Genomic DNA, 20609 nt, shown 5'->3' with positions numbered 1-20609 from the left:
GACCACCTCCCCCCCCCCTTTGTCACGTTTGTATGAGTCCGCCGAAATTTTTGTATGGCTTGTCACGCTTGGCTTGACCCACCCCCCCCCCCCTTCGGAGCGTGACGTAATTTGTGCATGACCCCAAAGGAAATACGAAGAGTGCTCTACCGGCCTCATTGAATGTATAGCCTCAATAAAACTGAGGCTCTCCGTAAAAATGAAATATTGATCAGAGGAAAGAGAGGCAATTCGCTCTAATGCAGAGTTTATAGCCGCAAATACTGCGACGTATACTGAACAAGGGTTTTGGAGTGTATGGGCGGCACTATGAAATTCGTTATAAACACCAAAACAAGTGGAATCATTTGTTTTTGACCCGTCAGTATAAAACATTCTGTCGCTGCTGATATGACCGTACTTGTTTGCAAAAATTAATGGTACCGTAAAATGGGGCGAATAGAAACAAGTTTTGACATATATGTGAAAATACCAAGAGTATTATTGAATCGAAAAATAATGTTATTAGTCACAAGTATGGGTGGCAACGTCCTGCAACATTGTTGTATAGTTTTCAGTTGGAGCTGCCTGACAGCTTAACTTGTCAGGACTGAACCCTCGGTCTGGCTTTTGCCAAGTTTCCCCTCTACCAGGACCAATACTCAGACAGACTAGGCTATGATGCCCACATGAACACTGTTTTTTTATTAGTATTGTGACGTGATAGTTTTTTTTTTAAATACCTATATTCCCTTGCTTTCGAGAAAAGGAAGCCTTGTGAAAATCAGCAGCTCCATCAGAATTTGTTTGAAATAGTAGTGTAGTAGTGTCATTCCTAATACTGTCCACACGGAGAAATATTTTTACCTAATTTTTGAGTTTACTTTACCCAAAATTAAGTATATCGATTATAGTTTCAACCCAAAATCCCTCGGTTTTCTCTTTCTCCCACACGAATGTTGTCAAAAATAGAGAGAGCTGCATCTACCCAATGGGGGTACTTTGGCCCAATAAGCCAAATTTGGGTAAATGCAACTTTTCTTATGTTTGGGTGGAAAGAACTCAATTTTGCGTTAAATCAACCCAAAATTGAGTAATGCTGTGTGCGTTTGATATGCAAATATCAAATGCGGGAACACCAAACGCGGTAAGATTTTTCACAAGAAATGCGATGTCAAAGATAAATTTTTCTTGCTGGGGCGGCGGTGATTTATATAATCGTTGCTAGGTGTCCTTTGATTGTTTTGTGTTACCGCATTTGGAGGAACATTGGTCAAGATTTGCAACTCAAATGCAAACAGCAATATATTTTTCTAATGGAATTAAAGCCAAACTACCTAGTGGGGACCTTGGAAATTTAGCCAAAATTGAGTTGAATTCCGTCTCCGTGTATTCGAAATGGTTTTGAATAATTTTATTTAAATGCTATTCTGATTACTCCTGTCTTTTACGTAAGATTAGAGTCTTAAATGTCAATTGTCGCCAAGTCTTAACAAAATGAGGCTGTTTAGTAGTAGTTCTAGTTAATTTCAGGTCTTTACGTTCATATATCCTTAAAGAAAAAAGTTACTTTCCTTGTCTGTTCAACAATTTCTCGAAACTAGCAAGTGTACCCTAATGATCGATCTCAGCGTCTTACTTTCCATAGTCATTTTATAGAGAATATTTAAGAGTAAAGTTACCTTAAGCTTCTATTACAGTCTCCTACAAGATTCACTTTTCGGTGGCAAATTCAATGCTTCACAACGTCTACTTTCTACTTGTAAATTTTGCGAAAATGAAGCTGGAATCAGATTATTTATACCAATGTTACAAAAGAGGTATTTCTTATCATGGCAATGTAAAAACCATATTAAAATAAGATTGTCGCCACTTACTTCTACTCAGTGAATTTACTAGTCATTTTCCTAAGAGTAATATTCCCTACGTCGAATATGATAACGATGTGTCTAGCTAGCTAATTGTAAGAGTGGCTACGGATCATTCAGGTTAGCAAAAGGCAAACTGATCGTCACCAAAAGTATTAATGTCCACTTCGAATAGATTAATTATTTGAAATGGGCAAAAATGCCAAAATGTGATACCACCACTACAGGTTACGCCTTTGGTTTCCATAATGTGGGCTAATGGATTATGCTTTCCCATCGCGGCAAGGTCGCATAACCAAGGGGAGGGATCCTGCAACATTGTTATAAAAGTGGTTTAAAAACTTTGGCTAAATCCTCCATTTTTTTAGTTAAAATATCAATGTTTCTATTCGCCCCACAATGGGGCGAATAGAAACATGGATCATTTTAATTAATTATTTTTAAAATTTTGATAAAAAATATACCAATATTTATAAGCAAAACAAAACACTTCAATCAACTTTATTTATCGCAAAGATAACGAAGATTTGAAAACGTACAAATGTCCCATTGGGTCCATTTTTGTCATAGGAAAACTTCAAAAACGGGTATGTCCTTTCATCCTTCTCATGATTTGATTGCATCAATGTAACGTCGATGGTTTCTGAGGGTTCAAAATCCTCCGAAACAATATTCGAAACCCCGGAAACGCTTTGTCCAGGCAGAACTTGGATTTTTGAACATTTTTCTCTGGTGGCAGACATTTTTGTGATGCCATATGAGCATCAAGTAGCAGAGAAATCAAACTTCCATCTAATTTCTCAGCGTCTCCCGGACTTGGCACTGCAGGTAACATACGTAGCACGGGTACTCTGTTTACAGGGATAATTCAACATTTCTTGAATCCTGTTCGAACATTTTTCGGTCCTTGAACTTTAATGTCATCCATCAGTTGTTTCAACAGTTTGGGAAATCTATCCTTCGGCAGGGATGGCTCGTATTTACCTTGATTTTTCAAGTATACTACGCCAAGCTGTCTTGAGGGGGCGGAAAAACGCCACATCCAGTGGTTGTGTCAGGTGAGTTGAATCGGCCGGAAGAAAGATCAAACTGACATCGTTGTCAGAGCACAACTCGATAACCTTCAGCGTTAAATGGGAAGCAAGATTATCGCCAATCAAAACCCTTTTCCCTGTTTGCTTTTTTAGATAAGGAGTCGCAATCGTACACAACCAGTCTTTGTAAGAGGAACTTTCAAACCATCCCGATTTCGATCGATTGTATCTAGCATGTTGCGGTCCACCTTCAGTCCAAGAGCCATACAAATGAAGAGCTTTGTATACGACGTAAGGTGGTAGTATGGTTCCATCTCCGGCAGCGCTAAACATTACCGATACAGATGCCTTTGCGCTATTCATCACCCGTTCCGGGTATTTGCAACCACGTCGAGTAATAACTTTCTTTTTCCCCGGATTGTCGCACAAGTTGGTTTCATCGTAGTTTTTTTTAATATTGGAAACAGGAACATCTTGAAGCTCTTCGTACAACCTATTAAAGTAGTCGTTAATAATATTGGGTGTCACTGCCGAGCGATTTCTTTGAATGTTCTGGCACATCCTGTACGACAAATCTTGCTTGTGTCTCTTCAGGAATGAATACACGAAATCCGGTCCCGGTAGGTTGTCCTTAAATGTTAACATTTTCTTTCCTGTTCTACATAAAAACTCTTTGACGATGCGGCGTAACATCCAAGTGTCGACAGGATATCCCCACTCAGAGCAAACTTTGAGCCTTTGCACCAACAAGTTTTCGTCATATTCGGATAAACATGTTTGTCCACCTTGGGATCTGATCAGGTTGCCTTTTTTGGCATGTCAATAAATCACGGAACAGCTGATGCCATATTACTCAGCCGCTTGGCGCAGTGTTTATTTTTTAGCGGAAAAATCCTCGAAAGCTTTTTTTAAATTTTGCGGATCTGCTTTTTTATACGATTTGGATCCTTTTGGCTTGTAATTCCTCACCATTTTCTCCCTGTAAATAACATAGTTAATTTTAATTAATTAAGCAAGCGATTAGTAACTCAAATTTGAGGTTTTCATATAGTTAACTTATAAACTCAAAGATAAGTGTTACATCATAAGTACCTCGGAATGATCCAAAATTTCACTGTGCAAATTAGGGAAACTTAATGAACTAACGAATACACTAAGTAGATAAGATGAAAATCAAAACTAATGTATCTTTACTGACAAAGTTTTGGATGGCCACAAAAACCGCGTGTTTGTAATGTTCACTTACAGGAATTTTCAGAAAAATGACAGCTGTGTTGCCAGCTTAACAAACGTACGAAAGAGCTTGATCAGTATCGAGGTAGTAAGGAAAAATATTTCCGTATGCTTATTTGAAACACTTCTAGTATAACAGAAGTATTTTTATGAACAAGAAGTTTTGTTTCTATTTGCCCCATTGTTTCTATTCGCCCCATTTTACGGTTTATACTCCGTTCGGATCTGGAATTCCATGTGTTTCTTGCTCCATGGCCTGATCAAAACCTACCGTGGAACTGGAGAAGCCTTGGAAGCAACTACGACTGGGAGCATTAATTGAAGGATTAACCTCCAGGCTGATGTACCAGTAGTACAGTGTCATAATCTTTGTGTGAGGATTTCGTTCGATTAGCTTTTCAAAATGTTCAATCACCAGTGCAATGAGAATATATACCAAGGTGTGGAAGAAGAAGCAATGGCTATGGATCAGTAAGGAGAAAAAACGTAAACACAAATAACTACGTCACTAATTTACACGGCTTTTTATGGGAACTCACTCGCTTGTAAAGGTGAAACATTTTGCACCGCACACGGATGTCTTTTCCACACCTCGGTATATAATCTCATTGTCACCAATGGATTTAACACATCACTACGGATGAGGAAGCGTAGCGACAATTCCGCGAAACGATCTGATAACGGTAGTACTCCTGCTAAAACCTCTAAACTCATGGTATGAGTTGAGGACATGCATCCTAGCGCGATCTACGCTCCTGCTTCACGGCGGATTGAAAGCAAAAGCTACCGTATTCGAGGACCGACAGAATCGTTGTTCGATTTAGCTTTATCAGATCTTAAGCCCTCAGTACACTGTTTGTCAAGTGTGCAAATTTTTCCGCACGCATAAACCAACATGCAAACATCGGTCTCAACAATGACAAAACATCTGAAGTGTCAAGTGGATATTGAAGTGTTAGTTTATGCGTGTGGAAAAATTTGCACACTTGGCAAAGAGTGTACTGAGGGCTTTACGGGTGGGCTCCTCACCATATTCCGGTGAGTGTACGCATGAAATTGATTCGTTGCTGGCATTTCTGATATAAATACTTGATGAGCTTTTCCCAGGTGAATTTAGCGTCGAACCAGACCCCTAGATGCATATGTGAAAGACCCTGAGTAAATTCCTTACCCATGAATTAAAGCTCCACCTTTGCAGGGCTACGCTTCTTAGAAAAGACAACCAACTCAGTTTTCTCCGGAGAGAATTCGATACCCAGCTTTAGGCAGTAGCGTAGCTAGGGGGGTGCGGTGGGTGCGGTCCGCACCGGGCCTCGGATTCTTAGGGGCCCCGAGATCATGGTGAAAATTTTTCATAGCATTAGAAATTGAAGATTTTACAAATTAAAATTAAGCGGGTTAAGGAAAATCAGGTTTGGAGGGGCCCTGAGTTGGTAATATGTAGGGGCCCTTAAATAATCTAGTATAGTGATAAAGGCAGCGTTTATTTCAACACTATAGAACAGCACTTTTAAACAGAACATGGTAGTTTTGGATTCAAATATACATTGTTCTGTTAATCATCGAATATCAGAGGGCCCTCTATAACTTGTGCCTGAGGAAGTCATGAACTGGTTTGGAAACATTTTATTATGAGCCATATCCTGAACCAAATCGAAATTAATATTTGTACAAAATATTTTATATATTCTTGAAAAGTACCAAAGCATGTTTCGATAACGCGAACAAAGGTGAAGAAAGGTGTCTAAAGTCTCTTTTCTACGCAAACCATCTTATCTAACTGAAGTTTATAGTTCCATATTCGTAATGTAACAGGATCCAGATATTACCTATTTCTTAGGTTCGTTAATTTTGGGGGTGGGATATTTCGCATAATGACGTTTCGCATACAGGCGTTTGGCATAATGGACATTTCACATAACCAGAATTATATGCCTTCTTAAAAATTCTACCTGTTCTTGTATGAAACTGCTTTATGCGAAGCGTCCATTATTCCAAACGTCCGTATGCGTAACGTCCTTATGCGAAACATCTTTATGCGAAATGGGTCACCCCAGTTGATTTTTATCTTCAGGAATTCTTCTAGAGAATCATTTGGAGCTGTATTCAGGTATACATAAAATATTTCTCCATGGATCCCCCCAAGAATTTGGCTGAAGATTCCTCTAGCAATTCTCCCAGGAATTTGTCTTGAAATATCTTAAATGATTTCTTAGGATATGCTAAGAGGAATTCCTTCAAAATTTGCTTCAGAAATTCCATTAGTAGTCCAAAAACTGAATTCCAACGAAAATTCTTTTAGAAATACTTGTAATTATTTCTCCAGATATTAAACTGATACCTTATTCCTACAGATTTTTTACCACGAAAATAACAAAGGTTTAATGTACGATTATTATTTTTCAATAATTAACACACTGATTATCTCAGGAATTGCTTCATCAATAGGGCGATATTTAAAACTGAAAAGGCAATAGATGGCTCTTTTTCAGTGGTAGTAAAAACGAGATCCTGAAGCAAAGAAAGCACCACGGAAGATGAACTAAACACAAAAAGTTCTGTATTCAAATCACACTTGATTTCTAATCATTACTTTTTTGATCCAGTTTCCAAATTGCAAGTAATTTACGTTTTTCATTATTTTCCATACGTTTTGACAGTTCTCCGACTACCATTCTTCCATGCGCTTGTGTTGAAAGTTTGAGAAATTTGAGAATCCAGCGTAGCGTGATCAGTGGGAGGAATACAAACAACAGTGTCGTCGTTCGGCGGCCGGTGGAAGAAACTGAATGTTCGGAAGGTTGTTGCCTGTACTTTTTGCCGCTGGCGCCAACTGTTAGCGATTAAGAACGAAATAATCAGTCGTTACCCTATTCTTCCAAGGATTCTCATAAATTTCCACTAAGGATTGCTCTTCTTCATGGAAAATGATTACTTTAACCCTTCAGTCGTCGCGCGGATTGTCACCGTCAAAACCACCACGCTGCTGTTGTGAACGAAAAGCGACCTTTTTCAGTAGTGTTGTACAAAATACAACAGCGCGACGACTGAAGCGTTAAAAGATTTCTATCTTATCTTATTTTTGAAGTAAATTCTATTTGGATTCTTAAATTTGAAAATTTGTGTAGTGTTTAAAACTACAAAATTCTACAGAATTTATTCCTGTAGCTCCTCACAGTTCCACTCGCGATTTTCGTCTAGCATATTTTGGTTGGGTAATTTTCCAATTATTTCATTATTAGTCTCTCTGAAGACTAATCCACTCTGAAGAATGAAACCAAGACTTTCTCCAAAGTCCAGAAGAGATCCAGAGATCTTTGAAAGACTTCCCTCTTGTAAGAATTTATCATATTATATACATCATCAGTGATATCTTTACGATTTTGTTTAGAGATCCCCTCCAATAAAAATCTGAGAAATTTCCTTGGGCAAATGCCTAAGGAAATCTTGTAAAACATTGAGGACTCATTTGGGAAATTTTTTAAAGGAATCTATGGAAAAAAAATCAGTGTGTATAATTGGAAAAAGTTCTAAGTAGTTGAACGAAAATTCTGGAGGAATTCCTTGGAAAGTCTGTAATCTTCGAATCAATAGTTGAAGCAAACTTTTTTCAAACATCTTAATTAAATTCTGATGAAATTTCTAAAGAAAATCAATAAACCTCACACAACCTTTCAGAAAGACGCTTTGAGAGTTGACTGGTCGGATTGATTGAGGAATCTCAATCAAAATGTGGTTCCTGTTCAGTCTCATCTTGGTTTTATTTTTCTGGCATGAGGTCTCTAAAGTTCCTCTTTTAAACACTTATCTGCTATCAGCCATGAAGTGGTTGTATAACTCTCCATTAATTGACATTTTGACTACTAAATAAAAATCAAAAACGATTTCAACAATAGATGAACACGAAATCCCTTATTTTCAATCCCAAATATTAATGTTGATTAAAAGTATATTATTATTTCGATTAATTGAACAGTCAATTGGCACATAAGGTAGGTGTACCAGTTATGGACATAATGGTTTTCTATTTCGCCATACGTGATAAATAATTTAATTGTTTTTAAATTTTTGATCATTTTGTGTGTTTAAATTTTCAGACATCATATATCTCTTGATGTTAAAACATTCAAATTGTAATTGTAATTGTAATTGCTCAATCCACACCCTGGCAGACAATTATCCGCCAATCTAGACACGGGCTGGGTGAGGACCTACCAAGCCTCCCCCGTTAACATGTCCTATACCGTTTAGCACACCGGGTTCTTCTACAAGCAGGCGCCGGAATTAAAGCGGTCCCACAAGTTTCAGATACATTAAATAGATATAGGGCCCTATTTTATAAGTCGAGTCGATCAAAAACGACTCGACTGGAGTCACTGTCGACCAAAAATTTCGCTCGACTTGACTCTGTCACTCGAGTTTATCGACTGTTGTCTCTCTATGTGACTGGATTAGTATGGGAGTCGACGGGTGACATCTGAAATATGCATGCTTGCTTTGATCGACAATGACTTCAGACGAGTCACGAGAATCCGCTCGAATTACAAAATAGACCCCATAGTCCCTCTGCCACTAAACCGAATAGCGCCCTCCACCTCATCACCAGCACTGCCCATCCCGCACACCAAACAAAATGTCGGAAGTGGCGTGCCGTGTAGCACATCAGATGTTCTACAGAGCACACCACCTCCGACACTATGCTCAACGTACAGCAAAGACAGCGCTAATAAAAGCGGAATGCGCCATTCGATTCAGTACCAGAAGGACTATAAATGTAACGAAGAGGAAATGAAAAGATAGTAGAAATGGTTTGGCTGTTGGATTGCTGGAACGAGAAGAAAGAAATAAAGTTATTACGTTAAAACGTGATTTTTATAGTTGAATAAATGTATCGATAGTTTCTCATCTGTTTCTTTTCCGTATCGTAGTTCCGTCGATTCTATCCACCTCGAGTTTTGTCGACTCCGCTCGGGCAATGAGGACCGTGATGAAATGAAAAATATAAAAATATAAAAATATGAGCATTAGTGTTTATCTATTATTTAATGTGGTTCTCATTTGCTTTCAAATACCTAAGTAACATGTGAACTCTGCCTCTATTAGAAAATTCTAATAAATCATAATTTATTCTCCTCCACTTTCCCTAACACAAAGTATTCCTATTTAATAAGACAAGTGCAAAAGCACAAATAAAAGTGTGAGACCGCATCGAATCATGTTGATGCCCTCAGAGCACTCATTCTTCGATTTGCGAAATATGAGTCCGCTGAAAACACCGACCCGACTCGACGCAATCGCGCACCTCTACCGGCACCTCCGCACATGTAAAAACTTCTGCGATAATCCTGTGGTGTGAAAGAAATGCGCAATATTATTTTGATTTCAATCCTAACTTCATGACCCGTAGGCTCTACGCGTATGATTGTTCATTATTTAGGCTAAATATACCTGTTTATACCTGTACATCAGAAAAAAAAAAAAAAAAAAAACGAAAAACGACTACGAATATCTTGCAGCGTAAAGTTTAAGTGATCAAATATTCATCCTCTCTTCGACCCTGCACTATAATAACCTTCTTATATAACGCCGAGCTAAAGATTCTTTCTTGCGTTACACAATCTGAACAAGAAACCATTTTCAAATACTTCCCATAATTTATGCGAAGCAAAACAGATTCCACTTTCTACGTAATGTAACCCAGCATAAACAGCTGCCCAACTCTCCAGACCAACGCCCTCCAAGATCCAAGGTGCTGCTGCCTTACGTTCAAAACTTTTTTCCTCAAAGTCTGTCTATCAATTCCGAACTCTATTGCATACTACAATACCAATCAGACCCTATTCCTGACAAGACACAGAGTCACAACCCCAATGTGATGGATTTACCCACAACCTTGTCATAACCCCTCTTACGTTTCGCTATCCTCGGAAGTCACCCATATTGATGCTTGGCAAAAAATATCAGTATTCAATCCACAAATCCCAGATTACACCACATTACGTTGGTCCGTTTGGCGTCGCCGGTGGATACCTGTTCTGACATTCTTTTCTTTCAAACCCCATTTCAAGCCTGTCCCCCCACTTTATCAATAAGAATGTTGACGAATCACGATAATCTGAAGATCGTGACCAGAACGGAGGTAGGATTTATCACTAGGGACCAACCACCACCTTGATGTTAAAACATTCAAATGTATTCAAAATGTGAAAGTATTCGAAAATTCACATACATATGGCCAAATAGGGAACCACTGTAGGCATAACTAATAAACTTTCCCTACCCCTGTTTAGAGGGGCCCCTAAATTTAACTCCGCACCGGGCCCCGGAAACCCTAGCTACGCCACTGGCTTTAGGGCCCAAGTAGACAAATTGTCTAGAGCACCTTGCAGTGGTATTTGCAAATCATTCTCTCCTGATCTTGTGACAGAAGCAACGGCATCATCCGCAAGCTGTCTTAGCGAGCAATTTTCCACGAGACAATCATCAATGTCTCTGATATAGACGTTGTAAAGCAGGGGACTTAAGCATGAGCCCTGGGGGAGACCCATGTAACTAATTCGTGAAGTTGTTAAGGTACCATGAGAAAAGCTCATACATTTCTCAGACAACAAATAATGTTGAAAGCCGACAATCGTGGAGTTTGTCTGAAAGGACACCTATGCATACTAAATCAAAAACCTCCTTAATGTCCAAAAATACTGAGCTCATTTGCTCCTTTTGAGCATAAGCTAGTTGGATTTCTGTTGAAAGTAGCATAAGACAGTCGTTCGTTCCTTTGCCTCTGCGGAAATCAAATTGCGTATCTGAGAGAATGCCGTTCGATTCAACCCATTTGTCAATCCGGTGAAGAATCATCTTCTCTAACAGCTTGCGTAAGCACAACAACATCGCAGCAGGGCGGTAAGAGTTGTAATCCGACGCGGGTTTTCCGGGCTTTTAGACGGCAATCACTCTCACTTGTCTCCAATCATCCGGAACAATATTGCGTTTCAGAAACTGATTGTATAAGTTCAACAAGCGCCTCTTCGCGACGTCTGGAAGAAGTCAGGACAGGACACGCTTTCTTGGCGAATTGGAAGATCCACCGAGAAATGTGTTCGGTGTCTTCATTTACCGATGATGCGTTGCGCATTTTTCTCCCGGCGGTCCATAATGCTGTCATCGAAGTTTCTCTCGAACGGGATTCACGAAATTTCGTCAATATCCTCGTTTCTTTGCCTTGACGAGGCTACCAAACTTGCGTTAAAGAGAGGTATGGAGTTCGTAGTTTTCCCGAAAACCACGTTTCCGGTATTCTTTAAACGCGGCGGTTTTTTCCCGATACACTCCTCATCCCAGCAAAGGGTGGGTGGCCCACGTCGAACTTTCGATCCCGGTATTTGTCGACGCTGTGCTTGAAGAGCACTGTTAATGATTAACTCAGAAAGAAACTGATATTCTTCTAACGGAGGAAGAGCATCGACCGACTGCTCGCCATCGGAAATCGCCCCCGCATATTTCCCCCAGTCAATGTATTTCGCGACGATGATTTGGCGGGACTGACACGAATCATTGGTGATTGAAATTTTGAACATTACCATGCTTGGGGATCCTGAATCACTTTCCACATGCAATCCAATGATAGAAAATTTGAAGATTGAGAGGTCTAACATGCTTGGTGGAGATTGCACAAGTCGTATATCAAGGACGAACGGTTATCGTCGTGCATTGACCCCCAGACTGTACCGTGCGAATTACAATCGCCAACGACTAACCATGGAGCTGGCAGATGGAGACAAAGTCCCTGCGAGATACCGTGGTGCTCGGGTGTAGGTACACACTTGCTATACTAAATCTACCTCATGTCATGACTTGTAATTAGGCTTTCCAAATGTACAGCCTCGACACGACAGCAGCCGAAAACACCGAACCGACAGTCCCTGTGTGTTTTCACTGCCTCTTGCTGCTGTACGTTTCGCATCATACATGGAAAGTAATGGCAACCAGACACACACGCATGAATGTTGGCTGTATAGGAACAGTCACTGGCTAACGAACTCAGCTGACAGCATTCGTGATCATGCCGTAGCGAGCCGAACGGGCTGTTCCACATTAGGGTTCATTCAAATATTACGTAACGCAAAATTTGCCAATTTTAGACACCCTCCCTCCCCCACGTAACAGCTTTTGCATGGAAAATTTTAAATTTTTGTATGGACCGTAACACTATGCTAGACCCCCTCCCTCCCCCTGTTGCGTTACGTAATATTTGAACGATCCCTTACAGCCACCCATTTTTTTTCTTACTTTTATTTGTTAGGCACTCCGTGCACTTGGCCACTACTATGCCGAGTATCATATACAGAATCTATTTATAGTTCTTATTGCTGTTTCTCTCATACCGAGCAGAGGAGAGGAGAGTGCTGTCGTCGGTTCAATCCATATCCATATCGAAGTTCATTGGTGTGCGGTGGTTCATTTTGCCGTGTTTATGTGTCGTGTGAGGTAACAGCCTACAAAAAGGGTCAGTATGTCTGTCATGAGGCGGTACATTTGGTAAGCCTGCTTGTAATGCGACTACTTCAGTGCCAATCATCGGAGGGAAGGCGACTTTATAAAAGAAGTGGAGAAAAAAAAATCCGGCGACGAAAACACACGCGAAACCGTGAGCAAAATCTATCGGACGACGCAAAACCGAACTGTTCTGCTTGGGCTTCACGAAGCACTACCCAGCAAGACGCTCCAAACAGGAAAAAAAAACTCCAGCGACGCAAACACGCGCGAAATCGTGAGCAAAATCTATCGGACGACGCAAAACCGAACTGTCCTGCTTGGGCTTCACGAAGCACTCCAACCGCTAAACAAATGTTGAGTTGGTACCAAAAAGATATCATTATATGGTCGTTTTCTGTAAGAAGTGCCGTCAGCATTCATAAGCTCCCACAGGTGGTAAAGTTCAAAAGTTATAGCATAAAAATTGCTCGTTCGCTTAGATTTAGTATGAACTCATGTTTGGAAAACAGTCTGGAAATGGTTGTTTACCACGGTTATGGATCACTTCCAAAAAATGTAGATTTCCGCCACTTTACGCATTGGATTCGATTTTTTCAGCCAATAGCACTAAGAATAAAACTCTTAAAACATCAATGTTAGTAAATTTAATTTTTAAACAAACACAAATGGGTGAAAAACTTGGTGTGGAGCGAAAGCTGTTCATATCTCAATTACAATAATGCAGTATCACAAAAAATCTTCAAAATATATGAAACTTGAGCAACAACTTATTTACAGATCAAATATGCTTCCAAACTAGGACAACTATTATGATTGAATGGTCATAGCAGTGTTTCTCAAAAGTGTAAACTATTTGAAAAGCGCCTTCAGGTTTTATTAATTGATCCATTTAGAACGGATGCTTCCCGATTTCCCGATTCACTGGTCACCCTGGGTAGAACACTTCCGATACTTACCGGTATCTCTTGGGATCTATTTCTATTACGGATACGTCCGGATTGGGACTAACAATGAACTCGTCCACCGCAGAATTATAACTCCACAAGTCACCTAAACTGCGAGCCACCGCCAGAAACGGTATCTCATCTATGGGAGTACTTCTGCGTACTGGACCCTTATGACCAATACGCGGTCGATTCCAAACCACTCGCGGTACGCCGGATTTGGTGACCACCTTTCCTCCGCAGCTCATTATACGCATCTTTTCGGCATACGCTTCCGGTTTGTGGTCCTCCGTCAGGGGCATTGAGTTCCACGTGCAGGCTTCATTCCCTGAGTGGGATTCTTTATCCTTTTGGTATCCAAGTACGATTCCGGAATCACCAACATGACCGATGTAGATCTTTCCCCTTCGGATGAACGCTATACTAGCGGTGGTTCCAGCGGTGCTAGGCAATCCGGACGAAGTTTTTGGCCATTTATCTGTACAAACAAAACAAAAAAAAACATGACCGTTAGCAGGTAGGTGTTAGATCATCATTTTGCAGCGTTTGATGGGGCAATAAGAGCGCAAGTCACTCCAAATCTGGGTCAGGATAATGGCCGCAATAGTCTATGCGAACCACATAAACACCATCGGGAAGGATAGGAAGGGTTTGGATTAGGGTATAGGGGATTTTAGTGTATCTTGACTCTCACCAAAATAAACGGAATGCTGAAATTGATTTCATTGCGAAACTAAAGGGAAAAATACAGAAAAAGTTTTTGAAAAACCAGAGGCGTCGCGTGGCCTAATTATCAACCTGTGCACTTCTAGTTTAGTGTTGTTTTTTTTTTCATCATAAAGTATACGTTGGATTCAAACCATTGTTTGTAAGGTAATAATCGGTCTTAACTAACCTTCGTTTTAAAATAGAATTTTTATTTAGCCCATTAGTTGAGTCGAAAAATTAAAGATGCTAATCGGGTTGTTTATCGGCTTGATTTATCAATTAAACCAACACTTTTTCAATTTTAACGATTAGTCATTATTATTAGCAAATTGAAATAGGAAAATAATTCGAATTTTGCGAGTAATCAGTTTCGATTTATGAATCACCGGATTCTAGCTAATATTGCAATACAGGGTTGGGATCATAGCCCACATATCCTTTCATAGAATTAATACAAGATCGGTCGCATCGTGTAGGTACTTAGTGCACGTATCAAGGCTCAAGAATCCATCATTCAATCATTAGCAATCATCAAAAATTGAAAACCAGTTTTTACGTTCAAATTTTAATTAATCCTTATGAAATTCTATCATCGTATTTCAGATAGCAAGTGCAATGCAATGATAGATTTTCTTCAGCATTGCTTCAATTTTGAACAAAAAAACTGGTTTTGAAAATTTGTAAAACGATGATGGTTATTTTCCTCTTAAACCACACCACAATGCTGGCGATGACAGGACGCACCGCTTTTGAATATTTTTTTTTTGGTTGTTTTCTGATTGACAATCGCATGTACCACCGCGCTAGTACTGTATGTTAAAAGCGAGGTTTTTAACCAGTATTGTACAAAAACAGCGCGAGTACTGAGTTCCAAACTTCCAGAAGTTTCTTACCGTCATTCGTCTGAAAAATCGCGCCAGTGCTTCACACCACAAGCGTGGTGATGCTGAAAGCGAGAAGGCAGCAAACAAAATGGATCTCTCACGAGGATTGATTTCTCTTTTGTCTCCCCATCCGCACGCTCGCACTGATGGATGGTGTATCAAGACTGTGCACCGGCCAGAGTTGACGCTTTGGCTACTTACACACTGGCATCTGTAGTTCAAAAAGCATTCTACCACATATTCAGAATTGCGTGTTTCCCGATGAGAGTGCACACGTTGGGTTCCATCGTCACAGCAGCAACGTGTAGCGTGGAACAAAGTGTTGCGTAGCATGCATGGCGCTGAGCGCGTGGAGAAAATTAGGTCACAGATCTCGCGCCGCACCAAACATGTTTTTCATTTAATTTGCATAGCAAAAATTAACAACTAATATTTTGATAGGTGAAAATTGAGTTGCAAGCTGTCAGTAATAAATATAATTGAAATGGGCTTAATTTTATTGAGAGAATTATAGAATCGTACTTCAAAAGTGCATATTGTAGGTGGTTAGGATGAACGAGTTGCTGCCTGTGCAGTGCACATGTTGCACATGTGGACGCGACGCCTCTGTGAAAAACGTAACATTGTCGTTTTAAACAATAAATGGAAAACTAACAGTTATATTTGCGACTTCTACTAACGTTAAGGATTCCTAGTGAACAATAACATAAGTGACATTACACAATGAACATTTTATCAAAATTTTATTCTTGTCAATTCAATTTTCTTCGGTTCAGTAATATTTGTTCAAATCAATCGACAACATTATAATTACATCATTTTCAAAGTTGGAACAAATGTCAAATAAAATAATTAATAATTTTAAACAAAAATCGTTGCAATCTTCTATTGCCACGATTAATGCGTTATATATTCAGGTTAAGTTACCTTACCTTACCAGTCAGGCTAAGGCCTGGGTGACCTCTGCTGTACGTAGGAGACGTCTCCATTCGACTCGGTCTATGGCTACCCGTTCGAAAACACCAAGGGCGCGTTGATCCTCTGCACGTAGGGTCCATGTTTTGTGGAGTACCGGTCTAATCAGCGTCTTGTAGATGATTAACTTCGTGCGATGGCGAACTTTGCTCGATCGGAGCGTTCTGCGGAGGCACGATTTCCAGCAACGATGCGTCTCTGGATTTCTCTGCTGGTGTCGTTGTCGGCGGTCACCAGTGAGCCCAAGTACACGAATTCTTTGACAACCTCGATTTCATCACCGTCAATATGAACTCGAGGTGGGGGCGTGCCGTGTCTTCTCTTGAGCCCCTCGCTATCATGTACTTCGTCTTCGACACATTGATGTTCAGTCCGATTCGCCTAGCTTCAGCCCTTAGTCGGATGTACGTATCCGCCATCGTCTAAAAGTTGCGTGCAACAATATAAATGTCGTCGGCGAAATCAAGTAACTGAACGGACTTTCTGAAAGTGCCACTCGTGTCAATACCCGCTCTTCTTATCACAACCGCTAACGCAATGTTGAACAGTAAACACGAAAGGCCATCACCTTGCCGTAACTCTCTGCGATATTCGAAGGGACTCGAGAGTGCCCCTGATACTCGGACTACGCACATCACTCGCTCCATCGTCGCCTTGATCAATTTTATCAGTTTGTCCGGGAAACCGTATTCGTGCATAATCTGCCATAGCTGTTCTCGGTCGATTGTATCATAGGCCGATTTAAAATCGATGAATAAATGCGGCATTTCTGCAACACCTGGCGGATGGTCCGTTGTTGCTCGTTCGCCCATAAATCCTGCCTGGTATTGCCCAACGAATTCTCTAGCAATTGGTGATAGACGGCGGCTCAAAATTATGATCGCACGATAACTGGCGCAATCCAACTTGTCGTCCTTTTTGTAGATGAGACACACGACACCTTCCATCCACTCCTCCGGCAATACTTCCTCCTCCCAAATCTTGGAAATAACCCAGTGCAGCGCTCTTACCAATGCATCACCACCGTATTTTAGCAGCTCGCTCGGTAGTTGGTCCACTCCAGCGGCTTTGTTGTTTTCCAACCGTCTAATCTCTGTTTCTACCTCTTGGATATCTGGAGGCGAAAGTCTTTCGTCATTTGCGCGTGCTCCCAAAGTTATTTCCGTGTCACATCACCACTAGGGTGCTCGTCGTAGTGCTGCCGCCACCTTTCGATCGCCTCACGTTCGTTTTTGAGAAGATTTCCGTCACAGTCTCTGCACATATCGACTTTTAGCATAAAGCCTTTGCGCGAACTGTTCAGCTTCTCGTAAAACTGCCGTGTGTCTTCAGCGCGGAATAGCTCTTTCACCGCTTCGCGATGTCGTTCTACTTGATGACGCTTCTTTCTCCGGAAAAACGAGTTTTGTCTGTTCCGTGCCTCGTTCGCTCTCGTGCGGTGATGCAGAATTCTCGCCCATGCTGCGTTCTTCTCATTCTTCAACTGCTCGCATTCGCCGTCGTACCAGTCGTGTCTCTGATTCGGGGCCGCTGGACCTAGTGCTGCTGTTGCGGTGCTACCTATGGCAGATCGGGTCTACCCCGTTTGGCATAATGCCGTTTGGCATACAGTCGTTTGGCATAATAGCTGTTTGGCATACGGTCGTTTGGCATAATCGCCATTTGTCATAATAGCCATTTGGCATAATTGTGAAAAACATTGAATTTGGGGGTGTGTATAAACTGCTCACGATCGTACATTCCGTTGTCAGTTAGTGATAGGACATACTTCTTAATCATCATTTTTCAAGGAAACCAATATCCAATAAAGCTCTTTTGGAATTGCATCATACTTGACTTCCGGGGTCATTAAGTCCGGGATATTATGGTGCATTTTTATCAAAAATATATCCAACGCCTAAATTATTCCACGCCATTTGAAAAAAAAAAGGAACATGTATGTGGAGTTTCAAGGTATAAGCTTTTTGATTTATACATGTATTTCAAAGCTAATTAACATGCCAAAATTCACTTTGCTTGCTTTTAACAACTGTGACTCAATGAATTCTATGCCAACATAAGTTCATTGTGCTCTATAAAAATTTAAAATTATACGTTTTGTTTCGGGAATTTGATAATATTTAAGATATATTCGAGATAAATAATTTGCTAGATATAAAAATTTTTGTGATTTTTCTTTTGGCTTCCGTATGAACAATAGTTTAGATAATATAAATATGAACGAGAATTGAATTTCCGACCTCAAGATCACCAATCTTCTCTTCTACTCACGACTTTACCAGCTCTCCACAATGTAGTTTTATTATGCATCTTATGGTACGGCATATTACTGTACCACTGCAGTATCTTCCTTTTTCAAATTATGCCAAACGACCATTATGCCAAACGACTGTTATGCCAAACGACTATTATGCCAAAACGACTTTATGCCAAAACGACTTTATGCCAAACGACTGTATGCCAAACGGCATTATGCCAAACGGGGTAGACCCGGCAGATCTTATGTGCCTCCAGCCATCTTCAAGAGTGGCGGCGCCAAAGTGCTCTTCCGTTGGTAGGGCCACTTCCAACTGCTGCGCGTATTCTTGGGATAATTCTGAGTCCCGTAGCCACTCGATGTTAAGCCGCGGCGTTCGGCTTCAACACGAGTTGGTCACCGTCGAATGTTTTGAGCGCATACATACAGCAACTAGGTAGTGATCCGAATCTATATTCGCACTGCGGTATGTGCGAGCATTGGTGATGTTAGAGAAGAATTTACCGTCGATTAGAACGTGGTCGATTTGGTTCTCGGTTAGATTATCGGGTGATCTCCAAGTGGCCTTATGGATATCTTTGCGGGGGAAGAAGGTGCTTCAGACTACCATACCACGAAAGGCTGCAAAGTTGACGCATCGTTGGCCGTTGTCGTTAGATACGGCGTGCAGGCTGTTCCGCCCGATCACCGGTCTGTACGCATCCTCTTGTCCTACATGTCGCCAACAACGATTTTTCGTCACGCGTCGAGCATCCGTCAAATATCTGCTCTAGCTGCGCGTAAAACGTCTTCTTCTCGTCGTCGGGTCTCCCTTCGTGTGGACAGTGTACGTTGATGATGCTGTAGTTGAAGAAACGGCCTTTTATCCTCATCTTGCACATCCTTGCGTTGATCGGCTGCCATCCGATAACGCGTTGCCGCATCGTGCCCAACAGTATAAAGCCAGTGCCTAGCTCATGTGTGGTGCCACAGCTTTGGTAGAAGGTAGCCGCTCGATGCCCGCTTTTCCACACCTTCTGTCCAGTCCAACAAAGTTCCTGCAGCGCTACGATATCGAAGTTACGGGGATGTAGTTCGTCATAGATTATCCTGTCGCAACCTGCGAAACCAAGTGACTTGCAGTTCCATGTTCCAAGTTTCCAATCGTAATCCTTATTTCGTCGCGAGGGTCTTTTCCGATTGTTCCGGGTCGTATTATCTCCTATGTTATTCGTAATATTTTTTTACGGGTGGCTTACTGGGCCTACGCCAACACTTCTGTCTCGTCGGAGCGCCATCGTGCCAGCTCTGTTTAACGTCCCAACTAACACTAGGACGATCGCGCTGATGGGGCTACCACCTTGGATTTAGCAGTGCGCGATTCAGCATTTCTTGCTCAACCACTGTATACCAGAACAGACGCTGTTCGAGCCGCATCTCCTGGTGAACAGATGCTCGTGACGTACCTCCTCAATCTAGCTGATGTCAGAAGTAAAACAGTGCTCAGGCTGCACTACCAGCTAAGTACGCAACCCTTAGCTGGCGGTCTTTGTCATCGTTTGACCCGTGGAAGCATGAGGAGGACCAGAGCTGTGTTAAACGCTCCTTCCTAGTTGTTGACTTGCCGTTTTGCAGCCCAAAATTAAGTTATGTTAAGTAAATTGAAAACTTTTTTTTCTCTTTCTTATGCAGGTGAAATCAACTCATCTGCAAAAATTCTGAACTGCTGAATTCTGAACGGCAAATTAAATGGAATATGTTGTTAACCAAATGTTAATAAAAGCTTAGTTTTGTTTTACCAAATTAGGATGATAGTGTTGTCTAACACAGACCCCCTAGTGTTGCGATGGTTCAAGCTGAACCGTTCAACCACAAGCAGTGCACCGTATTTCAGAGCAGATCAAAACACATTAAATTTTGATGATCAGCTTGAACTGCAAATATTTATTCATTAATTTATCACTATTTCAACAGTATTCTTACTTACAATTATCAGTGCTTCTATACGCCCCTTTAATTGGTTTCAAACGTTTATTAAATTAAACTGCTTCTAAATTCACTCTATCTCATTCAACAACTACTTTACATTCCGTCATTCTACCAGCCAAACAATGAATGCCCTCATCTAAGGTAATTAGCTTTTCCTTCGCGCCAACACCCACACGGAAAAAAATTCTGTAATAAAAATTACTATTTTAGCTGACTATGTCCATTCTTGAATCTACCATGCAATTTCAGACCAATCTATATAAATA

At 40.9% G+C, this 20609-nt stretch overlaps 1 protein-coding gene across 1 annotated transcript in view; it reads right to left on the bottom strand.

Moving 5' to 3' along the window:
* Positions 1-20609, bottom strand: part of LOC5568858 — a 63955-nt gene that overhangs the window by 6575 nt on the left and 36771 nt on the right. Inside the window, exon 2 of the mRNA XM_021848515.1 lies at positions 13564-14029. Within this exon, the coding sequence (XP_021704207.1) occupies positions 13564-14029 (466 nt within the window). The remainder of the gene's footprint in view (positions 1-13563; positions 14030-20609) is intronic.

The sequence above is a fragment of the Aedes aegypti genome, chromosome 3 (genome assembly GCF_002204515.2).
Source record: "Aedes aegypti strain LVP_AGWG chromosome 3, AaegL5.0 Primary Assembly, whole genome shotgun sequence".
Classification (NCBI taxonomy): domain Eukaryota; kingdom Metazoa; phylum Arthropoda; class Insecta; order Diptera; family Culicidae; genus Aedes; species Aedes aegypti.
The sequence above is the reverse complement of the archived record's forward strand: the minus strand, read 5'-3'. Positions and strand labels throughout refer to the sequence as shown.